This window comes from Heliconius melpomene, chromosome 14 (assembly GCF_056956725.1).
Source record: "Heliconius melpomene rosina isolate 202511_hmr_F chromosome 14, ASM5695672v1, whole genome shotgun sequence".
Lineage (NCBI taxonomy): Eukaryota > Metazoa > Arthropoda > Insecta > Lepidoptera > Nymphalidae > Heliconius > Heliconius melpomene.
This window is the reverse complement of record NC_140402.1, coordinates 6745761-6757961: the sequence shown is the minus strand read 5'-3', so window position 1 is coordinate 6757961 and position 12201 is coordinate 6745761. Positions and strand designations below refer to the sequence as shown.

At 33.6% G+C, this 12201-nt stretch overlaps 1 protein-coding gene across 1 annotated transcript in view; it reads left to right on the top strand.

Annotated features, from left to right (window-relative positions):
• Positions 1–278: 278 nt before the first annotated feature.
• The window catches only part of Dhc98D (Dynein heavy chain at 89D), a 63943-nt gene continuing 52020 nt past the window's right edge, over positions 279–12201 (top strand). Inside the window, exons 1-17 of the mRNA XM_085197761.1 lie at positions 279–603; positions 1050–1250; positions 1388–1405; positions 1782–1919; positions 2193–2248; positions 2606–2836; positions 4732–4863; positions 5234–5304; positions 5839–5920; positions 6154–6263; positions 7043–7223; positions 7669–7815; positions 8181–8273; positions 8879–9069; positions 10983–11181; positions 11401–11648; positions 11930–12074. Of these exons, the coding sequence (XP_085053887.1) occupies positions 279–603; positions 1050–1250; positions 1388–1405; positions 1782–1919; positions 2193–2248; positions 2606–2836; positions 4732–4863; positions 5234–5304; positions 5839–5920; positions 6154–6263; positions 7043–7223; positions 7669–7815; positions 8181–8273; positions 8879–9069; positions 10983–11181; positions 11401–11648; positions 11930–12074 (2568 nt within the window). The remainder of the gene's footprint in view (positions 604–1049; positions 1251–1387; positions 1406–1781; positions 1920–2192; positions 2249–2605; positions 2837–4731; positions 4864–5233; positions 5305–5838; positions 5921–6153; positions 6264–7042; positions 7224–7668; positions 7816–8180; positions 8274–8878; positions 9070–10982; positions 11182–11400; positions 11649–11929; positions 12075–12201) is intronic.

Sequence of the window (12201 nt, the reverse complement as noted above, 5' to 3'; positions counted from 1 at the left end):
GTGTGACTGTAACGCGACGGTTGTGAGTTCGATTCTCACTCGAGGAAGTGAAAAATTTATTTACGTTTATATTTCCATATCTTTGCTGTGGTATCGACGCAAAGCGCGGCGTTGAGTTCTGCCATTCAACACGCAATGCCTCCAGAATTCGGCAGAAAGTGGAGAACGGAATGTCTCGGAATTTTTAGTCAGTTTTTTTTTCTTCTTTTATATAATATCGTATGAACATAATATTTAAATTTAAAAGTTTAAAAAAATATTAACAGCTCAAATAGAAAATGGCTCAGGAAGGTAAAGATAACGACCCCATATCAAGTGATTCAGACAGGCAGTCTTCGGTGGAAGACTCGGAAGTTGAACTGGATTTTAGAAACGACCCTCGAGTGCAATGGTTTAAAGAACGTATTCTTTCTTACATTGGTGCAGATGACGAAGAAATATTTTACGATTTGCTAGATGAATATGATACAAAGCAGAAACTAACTGCTTACTTAACAGCACCAATCAAACATAATGAGTTGGCGTTAGAAAAGAGGGCATTTTATGTGTCCAAAATTATAGTTGATAAATTAATTCACGAAGATAAAGAATTCACTGAATGGCGTAAGTATTATTGAAATTAATTTAAGGAAAATATATCCATTTTGTCCATAAATAGGCGAAATTCAAAGATTATTACCGTTACTTCAAAAGGAATAACAAAGAAAAATTACAATTATTAAATAATAAACATTTTTCTTGAGACAGTCTAGTGTTGAGAACTAAAGCAGTGAAATAGAAGTAATTTTAATACAATAAATCCCTAAAGAGTTTGCCTACTGCCATGATGTCTTGTGCCAACAAATATATTTAAATAATATTTTAAAAATGTAAGATTTATTTGTTGTTTCTATTAAAAAACTACAAATTAAATATTTCGGAGTATTTTGTCAATTATTATTATTGAAGAATTTTAGTTTTACTAAGATTCTGTGCCTGGATGTAATTGTATACTACATCACTTTTTTAATCTAGATATGTATTGAATATGCAAATATTTTTTTCGAAAGGACTCATTCCACCTCCGCCGCCTCCGCCGCATGTAGGAAGAAGGGGAAGAAAAAAGAAAAAAGGAGCTGAACCAGTACCAGAACCGGAACCGGAGGAGGAAGTTGATAAAAAAGCTAAGAGCATGAAAAGTCTAAAAAGCTTGAAAAGTATGAAAAGTATGAAGAGCGTTAAAAGTATGAAAAGCTCAAAAAGCATGAAAGGTAAATATTATTCTGTAATAATGTTTTTTTTAATAAAATGAAAATACTTTATAAATTCAATTCAAAATTATTAATTAAAATTTATGTCAAGAAAGAGTACTTAAAATAATTACATTATATTTTTATTTATTTTTCAGAAGAAGACATGGATGAAGGTTAGTATTGTTTAAAATATAAATTTCTTGTTTTTACTCTCTCTCAAAACTAGGAACATTTTTGTCAATAACAAAGTATAATTTCTATAACCCGAGGTTATAAGTTATAAGAAAAAATACATATTAAGAAATAAATTCACGGCGTTGAGTTCTGCCACTCAACACGCAATGCCTCCGAAATTAGGCAGAAAGTGGGTAACGAAGTATCTTAACACTAGGTTCCCTCTGCCTACCCTGCGGGATACAGCGTGAAGCTGATAAAATAAAAGAGAAATAAATTCTATGAATTATTATTATTATTGAATATTTTACAGTACATAGGTACTATTACTCGTAGATACATACTAAATAAATACGATTGTTTTAATATATGAAGATGAAGAAGTAAGCACTGTAGCAGCGGCGGTAACGGATATTTTTGATATTGACGAAGCAAACAAGACTTCAATGGATCTGAGGATAGAAGAAGAGGAGCCTCCCGTTGTAGCTGAAGACCTGTACTCCTTTCCTCCACGTAATTCTTATACTTTTATGTATTAGCCTTATAATTAAGGTTTCTTTTACGTCAGCGTAGGTATTTTTGACCTTTTTGTAATATTAATGTTAATGATTCACTCTCATTGGTGACAGGGTTAAGCAATATAGGCAATAGTTTTCTTTGATGAATTGACTATCTGGCTTAAAAAGTTTTTTTCACGTTTACTAGTGTCGCTATATGTACTTTATATATTTTCATAATTTATGCTAATAATAGAATAAACTGTTTATATATTCTATTAATCGACAGCTCCTGAAGATGTGGATCCTGATGTAGATGGAACATTGGAATTTTATACAGTTATCGTAAGTAATATTGTATTTTGTTTATATCAAGCACTAATATAATAATTTGTAGCTAACTAGTACTATTTATTATCTTATTAGAATACTAAGAGTGCCATACGTGTAAGCTCCTGTTTTGTAATTCAAAAACGCATGTTACAATTGGACCAATGCCGAATTTCTCTAAACAGACCGAGAATTAGTTTCTATATATAATTATTCAAATTATCCAAGTGGTATCCACAGTTATAGCCATCGCATCCAAAGGGTTATACAAAATGGACAGCAACAAAAGTGTTCTTTCTATTATTATACGAAATTTAATTATATTATTAAATTTTAAAAAATCAAAGGAACCATTTTTCTTTTCTTACATAGCGATCAGTGCCGCGTGTTATACAATATCCAAAACTGCTACCACTTTTCGGATCGTTTAACCCTCACACGGCCCATCGTAATCGAAGATACATTTACTTTATAAGACAGACCCACGACGCAATACCACTATCGGAAAATCCCAGAACAACCACCCTCAAAATGCCAGAATATATTCTGGTGGGAACAACTAGTGGGAAAGTGTTGATGAGTCTCGGGATGCAATTGAAAGACGTAAGTTTTAGTAATAAACTATCTATTAATATATAAATCAACTATCAACAATCAAAGGAAACATACTTTTAAGACACTCCGTTCCCCTCTTTAAGGGGTGCCCCCCTATTGTGTGACTGCAAGCGCGTCTGGTTTTGGGTTCGATCTCCACTCGAGGAAACGATCCAACACGCAATACCTCGAAAAATTCAGCGGAAAGTGGGGAACGGAGTGTGTTAAAACTACGTTCCCTCTGTATACCCTGCTGTGTGCGGGATACAGCGTGAAGCCGATTTTTTTTTTTAATATATTACTAACAAAATATAAATTATAATATACCAAGATTATTAATTAATTAGGTTTATATCTAGGTACTAGTGGACCGGGACGCGGCTACGCCTGCTTGGACTATAAGAATATTTTCGCGTCGGCCATACTCATACTATGCCGCCCGAAGGCTAGGTCATTTCGAATCAGTGACATCTCTTTAATTATTTATTAGAATGTTATACAGTTAACTATAATTTCAATGTAGATAAAATGCTAAAAGTGAATATTATATTTATTTTCATAACGTCCTTATGTTATGTTACGTCCATAATATCAAAATGTCGCGGTAGCGGTTGCGTAGCGACGGCTGTTATTATCATGGCAAAATAAATTCCATGTCAAATTAGAAAGCATTTTAATATATTAGTATATATGTGTAATGTAATGTTATATACCTATAGCACTTCTGAAGAATGCAGCTTTCATACAAAACAAAAACAATGTAAATCGGACCAGTAGATCCAGAGATCTTAGCGTTCAAACAAACAAACAAAGAAACAAACAAACAAACAAACAAACAAACAAACGAACAAACTCTTCCGCTTTATTATATAAGCATAGATATTCACATATAAAAGCTAATAATAGTACTGATGTGGCGTTAAATTCATTATATAAGGAAGCCATCTGTTCCATAAGAACAGATGTTTCCGATATCTACTTCAAGTAATTAATCTCTATAATTTAATATAAGATGTTCATAATTAATATATCAAAGTCTAAAGTAAGTAATTGCTGAAAACTATTTTTTTTAGTAGTTTTTTTTAAACAGAAATTTCAATTGAAATACCAAATCCTTAAACTAAATAGTATAAAATAAAGTCGTTTCCTAAATACCACCTACATTTACAGATTTTAATGTATTTTTTACTAACAGAGTAATTGAAGACATATTATAGATATATAGTATAGAGAGCGGAGAAGTGTAGAAGTTATTTTCTAGCTAACACCTTTGCTAAGCCCACCTTAAATATATGAAGCTTAGAAATTAGTTTTGAAAGTGCACTAGATAGATGTTCATATGTGCAAAACTCTTATGAACTTGGAACTAACGCGTAAAGCTACTTAAAGTTTAAGTGTCGAGTCACTCTGGTTCGCAACTAGGTCACTCATCCTAAATGTAGTAAATGAAATCGAATAATATTTTAGGTTAATATAACTTCCGTCATTAAGTCGTAATGGGGGCTTGTAAAGTCATATCTACTCTAATCCTAATAATCCTCCTTATTATAAATGTGAAAGTTAGTGAGGATGGATGTTTGTTCCGCTCTCATGCAAAAAGTATCGAACCGATTTAGATGAAAATTTACATTAATATAGTTTTTACATTAGATATAAAATTTATGTAAAGATTTTAAATAATTTGCTTATAATATACGTAACACAAAGATTAAGCGGGCTATTTTATTTATTTTTAAGAAAGTTTAGTAATAACTATGTGTACGACAAATGGACGAATAACTCAATATTACGCCGATTTCGATGATGTTTTTATTGGAAAGGATATTTCAAGGGTAGTTTGATAAAATCGTCGAATAAAAGTCGGTTTTTTTTTTTTTAAATAATATCTTTCAATGTTTCAACAGACATTCATATCATTATTCGAGAAGCAGTTCAGAGAGATTACAACAATGACCCCTGAAGAATCCAATACGCTACTCCACCGGCAGACATCTTACGCGGGACAACATTACAAGATGGAGGCTACGACGGCCGAGGTAATATTTGAATAATATTATGACACCTATATAAAAATGTTGTTTTTGCCAAGTACCTTGCTTGCTATCAGTTCCTGGAGTGAGACCTTCCGGACGCCTAAGGAAGCGCTGGTCTGTCGTGATGCAGGACACGAGAGCCAATGGTCTAACCACCGTGCAAAGTGGAGTAGGTTGAGTAGGAAGGCAGACCCTGGCAATAGCCGGGATTAATGCCAGGAGGAAGAAGAAGATAAAAATTTTGTTATTTGGTTCTTCTTGATATTGCTTAAATAAATCGTTCTTTCCATCGCGGAGGAATTATTTTATATACTTAAAATCGTTTTTATATTTATTATACGTTTTTAAGAGTTTCATAATATGAGTGTTGCAGGTAAATTATTTACGTCCATCTGACTATAGAAGAATGTCGAATGTTGCTAGAGGAGAAAATGCGGAAAGAAGGTAAGAAGTTCAATGTGTTTTAGAAATTTCTGTCATATTATAAAAACATCTTTTATATCTGCTTCACTCTGTATCCCGCACACAGCTGGGTAGGCAGAGGGAGCCTAGTGTTCTATAGGTACACCTTGGTGGCATTGCCTGTTGAGTGGCGGTACTCAACGCCGCACTTTCTCGACACCAGAGCGAAGAAATGGAAATATATATTTAAATAAATATTTCCTCATTTCCTCGAGTGGCGATCGAACTCACAACCTTTGGCGTTTACAGTCACACTTTGTATCCCTGCGCTGCTACGACAGGCCATTTTTAATATACGTACTCAATAAAATAATTATGCTTATATTTGAAAATATTGTAGAGTTAATGATAGAATATAAGGCAGAAAACATAAATTGTAAAAACACATTGCAATTTTCATGAAAAAATTTAATATTTTCTAGGAAATTGTAATATTTTTAATATACCTCAAAATGTATTACGTGAAATTGTAATTTTGTCGACGCTAGTGCCATAAAAGGTTAATTGTTTGCTTAGGATTAAAAATATGAGGTCAGAGTCTTTCGACGCGCCGAAGAAACGAAAAGATAGAAAACCCATATCTTCAATGTTATCCTCGGTAAGATATTATATTTTTGTTTTTTGCTATACCTACTTTCTATTTTTTACATTGAATAAAATTGCTTATATTTATTATTAAATAAAAGTTTTAAATAAACCAGATAGACAAAAAACACTATTATTTATTTGTTTCAATTATAACAATCATAAATCTATTTAAAAGACTTAATTTACAAAAATACTGAAAATGCTTACTAATGTAAAATTTTAATTTTATTCTAATAAAACTAGGAAACCCAATATGACTTGCCCATCCCAGAAGTTAAGGTTGACGGTGATAAAGCGGCGACCTCATCCGAAGTTGTTGTGGACATAAAAAATCTTGTCGGAATCGTTGAATGGTGAATTTTTTTTTTAATATTTATAAGGCAATAAATATTGTATTTTTCACTAATTATTGCTTTAATTAAAATTTTATTGGTTTCACAATCACGAGGATATTCAAATATTGGACCTACTAAGAATATCAAAGATTTTTTACTTAACTTGCTTATCTTCACGCTTTATCTCTTAGCGGGGTAGTCGGAGGTTTGTTATTTCTAATATTAAATGGGGAACGGAGTGTCTTAACACTAGGTTCCATCTACCGTGACGCTAAAAAAAAGTTTAAATTACTTTCATATTTAAAATTAGATATATATCGTTACTCCGTCACCAAGGCACATGTTGTCAAATTCCTCTTGAAGTTTCCAACGGCGCGGCGTCTACAAACAACACCCTCTCAATTTAGCACCCCCTGTATATAAACAGTCTCTACGAGTACGTACGGCTAATGTCATTAAGACGTCGCAACTTGTTACGTAAACTCAACTTTAACTTCTGACGTACCTATCCAGTACGAGGGTTGCTGCACTAGTGGATCTAGTTTGGAGAATTTAATTGAAAAATATTAGTTTTTTTTTTTATAATTATGAGATACGATAACTTCACGATTGGTTTCATCTTTTTTATAGTAATTTGGTCTTCTTGTTTCTGTTTGTATTGAAATTCTTTTGAGTTTACTTTAGTCTATGTCCCGCGGTCAGGTATATTCAGGTATATTCACCTCCGGAAACACCTTGTATTTATTGCTCATTGATTTAAAATTTCTATGCTGTGATGAAATAAGTATTTATTTCAGGACAATCGATCATATTGAAGGTGAAATCCAGCTGCCAATGCCGAATATACCATCGTTAATGGAGGAAAGACCCCTTGGCCATGTGGAGTTTCAAGACAGCGAGCTGACGCCACAACTGGAGGAAGCAGTTATGATGTGGCAGTCTCATATCGATGCTACGATATCTGCTTGCTTAGGAAAAGTGAGAGCTTTAAATTTGTAATAACTCATATAATATCCTCAGATACTTTTTAATTTCGGGAACTGGTAAGATTTAGTCGAGTTTCCTTACTTAACACACAATGTTTCTTTCTCTTTCGTAAAAAAGAAGAACGGAGAGTCTTGTAGTCTTTCATAGGTACAGAAACCAGTAATTAATCTTAGCTTTGTACCTTGCAGGTATCTGCTAGACTTAGCTCGTCATTTTAAAATTACTTTCTAGAGAAGAAATTGACGTGTATAATATTACTTTATACAAAAGTGTACATTACGTACCTTTGTACCAGAGCGAAGAGATAAAAAATATTAAATATTTCCTCGAGTGGGAATAGAACCTGCTGCGTTTACAGTTGCATGTTTGTGCTCCAGCGCGACGACTGGCCAAATTAGTAAGGAAATATTTGACTATTTTCCTTATTGTTTCTTAGACTCGTGAAGGTGAGGGACCTGTAGCAGAATACAGATACTGGCGTGAAAGGGATGCTGAAATATCTTTGCTGGTTGAACAACTAAAACAACCTATGGTTGTTAAAATATTGGCTCTACTGAACAAATATGGATCACCATACTTAGAGGTGACATTATGTATTTTTCTATCATTGTAGTGTTTTATGATTTTTTTTATATTTCTGTAGTTTCACGCTTTAGCCCGCATATAATAACGTGGGCAAAGGGAACCTGGAAATCTTGTGTTACGACACTGTGATCCCATTAAGACACTTCCGTTACCCGCTTTCTGCTGAATTCTCGAGGCTTTGCGTGTTGTGTAGAGGAACTCAACGCCACGCTTTGCCAATAATATAAATTATTAATTATTTCATTCCCTCGAGCTGGAATCGAACTCACAACCGTCGCCGCTGCAATCACCTAGACCGCCTCGTTTTATGAAGACCTTCTTTATGTTATTAAAACTTTGCTTAGATTTATTTGTTCTGTACAGAGCTTCAGGCAGTACAAGGGAAGACTAAAGGAAGAATATAACTTGGCGGGAGACAATCTCAAATTCCTATCAACGTTAATGCGCTTCTTTACTGTAAGAAATTTCTACTGGATCTTCTCAAACGTTTAGCACTTAAGTCACAAATCGGATATTCAAGATTTTTTTAGAATACTATTTTTTATCTATTATTAATAAGGAAATTATTACTTTTTTTGCTATAGTAATAAAGCAAAAGAATATACATTTATAATTTTCACAATTATAATTTTTACTTTATTTTAATTTACACTGAACAAATACTGACAGGTAACCATGACAAGCAATTTTGTAGAACAAAAGTGAGAATATTTTAAAATTTAATTTAATTTAATTTTAAATTTCCAATATAATCATCAACTTTTAGTATTTAATTGTTAAAGTTTTTTTTTCAGTTTCACGCTGTCTCACGCGTTTAACAAGGTAGGCAAGGGAAGCCTAGCGATAAGACACTTCGCTCCCAACTTTCCGCCAAATTCTGGAGACATTGCGTGTTGAGTGGCGGAACTCAATGTCGCACAAATGAAAATATTAAATATTTTATTTCCTCGAGTGGGAATCGAACCTGTCACGTTTACAGTCACAAGCTTGTGCCCCTGCGCCACGACTGGCATCAATTATTGTAATATTTCACGTTTAAAATAAACAAAATTTTGGTTCAGGTTATAGAAGACAATTCTTCACTTCAACAAGTGATAGACATGTTACCAGAGCTGGTTGGTAGTATATACATGATGTGGGTGCTGTCTAAGGGCTACCGCACCGACGAGACCATGATACCGTTGTTGGCGCGGATCTCGTGGGCTTTGTCTGATAAGTTGGAGAGGTTTCTGGACGTGCATAAGCTTTTTGAGTAAGTTCAATTATTAATTTGTCTTACAGTGGCTAAAAAAAGTATTTGCACACCTTAATTTTTTGAAGGTACATCTACAAAAAAACAGAATGATTTTATTTAATTATTGTATTTAATAACTTATTCTATATATATTCCGAATTGGTTAATAAAATTTCTTAGAAAATAGAAATTAAAAAATGAGATGGTAAAAACACATATTATAAAGTTAAATAAGTATTTGCACACCAACCAGCTTGTACGTATTTTGTAAAAAATTCAATAATAAATGAAAGAAAAGACACTAATTTTTTGTGTACATTCCATTAGCATCAATGATGGCTTGCAATCTCCTTGGCATCGATTCCAATAATTTGGACGTTGTTTAAATCGAGATTTTAGCCCATTTCTCCACCAAAGCACTCTTCACATAATTTTTATTTAAAAATTTCATTTTCCTCACATTTTAATCCAGCAGATGCCATAAATTTTCAATTGGGTTGATGGCTGGCGTTTATGGCGGAGTTTTCAGCATTCTACGGACATTGTACAACGCCCATTCCTTACGATTTCATAGTTGTATACTTAGGATCATCGTCCTACTGAAAGTAGTATGTCTCACATACGCCTAATTTTGATGCGCTGCAAGATAAAATATCGCGCTACACTTTAACGTAATCTCCTGCTTTCATTATTCCTTCGATAAAAATCAAATTTCCAACACCATTTGCTGTCATGAAGCCTCAAACCATCACATGACCACCGCCGTGTTTGACTGTGCTGTGCACATGTTTCGCCTGCAGTTCAGTATTCGGCTTGGGCCACACAAATCTTTGTCTGTCCGATTCAAAAAGACAAAATTTGCTTTCATCAGAAAAAAATAAAATTATTCCAAAATTCTAAACGAGTATTTACGTATCATTTCGCGAAAGTTAGTCTTTTTGCTATATTGGCCCCACTTATGAAAGAGTATTTCCTCGCTGCTCTGCTGCGAAGACCACCATTACCCAGTACGTTTCTTACAGTTTGGGCACAGACAACCTTACTTGAACTTGACGCGATATCATTTGCTAAGCTTTGAGCGCTTGTAAATGGTTTATTTTGTACCGATTTTAAAATTTGTCGCCTTTCTCTCGTACTGAGCTTCTTCGGAAGACCAGACCTTTCCTTATTTTCAACAATACCCATTTCTTTTCGGTTTTTTATAATTTACTACACAGTTTAGTAATTTAACTTTTAATTTAACCCGATTTAGCGATAACTTCAACCTTCATTACGGAGTAAAATAATTTCTTCACGCGTCGATAACGACAGTTCAAATTCTTTCGGCATGTTGGCTTCAAGATTTTTTCTGAACACTAAACAAAACTCTCGATATTAGGATACGTTTCCCGATGTTTACATGTATACAAGCGATGTTCATATTTTACCTAAAGTGACAAAATGTCGCGGGAATAACATTGTATCAAGAGAATGGTTGGTGTGCAAATACTTATTTGACTTTAAGAAAGGTGTTTTTACAATCTCATTTTTTTATTTCTATTTTCTAAGAATTTTTAATAATCGATTCCAAATATATATAGATTAAACTATTAAATACAATAATTAACTGAAATCATTCTGTGTTTTTGTAGGTGTAAATTCAAAAATATTAGGTGTGCAAATACTTTTTTTACCCACTGTACGTAATGTCTCCGATTCGGGGGGAAAGCGGAGAACGTAGTGTCTTCACACTAGACTACCTAATAATGCATTTTTTAAGAACAAATTACCGAAACAGGTTAAAGTGAGATAACTAATCTACAATGCTTGCTTAATTTTTCATTAATTTTTCTATTTTCATCTGTGTTATTTAACATCTTATATGAAATTTTTAACATATTGTTATAGGTCTTATATAAAATTAAAATGAGGTTAATTATTTCTTTCTATAGCAAATCAAATGAGGAAGTTCTGTCGCTGGCAAAAGCTGGTCAAAAAATAATGGAGATGTGGCACGAGCTGTACAAGGAGACAAGACGTAATATAGAACTGAGTGGTAAAGGTGCTCGATGGGAGTTCGATCAGCCTCTGCTGTTCACACGCACTGATTATATAGGTACAGTGGCCAAGGATCTTAGTGATGTTGTGCAGGTTTGTATTTCCTACAAATATTCTGTTTACTTATTTTCCAGAAAGTTTTTATCCAGAGAGTACGGCATGTGAAATTTTGTTGTCTTTGTGTCTCCGCTACTCAACACGTAATTAAGCGGAAAGTGGAGAACGAAGTGTCCTAACTCTAGGTTCTCTCTACCTTTCCTGCTGTGTGCAGGGGATACAGCATGAAGCTGATAAAAAATATTCATATTTCAGGTTCTCATTGATTTCGAGAGAATATTCGGTAACGAATTGAAATCAATAATAAGCGATCCTACACAAATTGATGACGTAAGAAAGCGTGTCAAGAAACTTGTTTATCCGATCCGCACCATAGATTTCAGTGTATTCGTGTTTGATAATAAGGAAAACTGGGATGTTATTATGGGGGACTTCTGGAACGAAGTCAGATATCTCGAGGAGGAAGCCAAAAGTTATATAAACCAAAGTTTTGGTAATTTGCGGTAAGAATTTATGATTTTTTAATATTAGTCGTATTTTTACAAAATATTAGCAATGCAGTCAGTGAATGGTGATAAATGTTTCTGCTCTACTTTAGAAAATACAAAAATAAGTTAGAAACCCTATCAGGGGTATTATTTGCTATATGGCGTATAACAGTACCTAACATTCCATTTTATCTAGACCAGACCAAAAAATCTAAATTTGAGCATGTCACTTAGTGAAATTTCGACTATGTAGTCATAGCATTAACTTCACATATAACAAATGTTTTAAAACACAGGTCGTCAGAAGAAGCTTTGGAAGTGCTGCTAAAGTTCTTAGAGTTTGATACTCGAGAAGCGATAAGAAAACAACTGTCCACCAAGTTCGACCTCGTGATGAGACAATTCATCAAGGAAATCACCATTATTGAAGATAAATTTACAGTAAGATAAAAAAATAAACCAGCTTCACGCTGCATCCCGCACACAGCAGGGTAGGCAGAGGAAACCTAGTGTTAAAACACTACGTTCCCCACTTTTACAGTAAGATATTCTATAATACTTGTTTGAA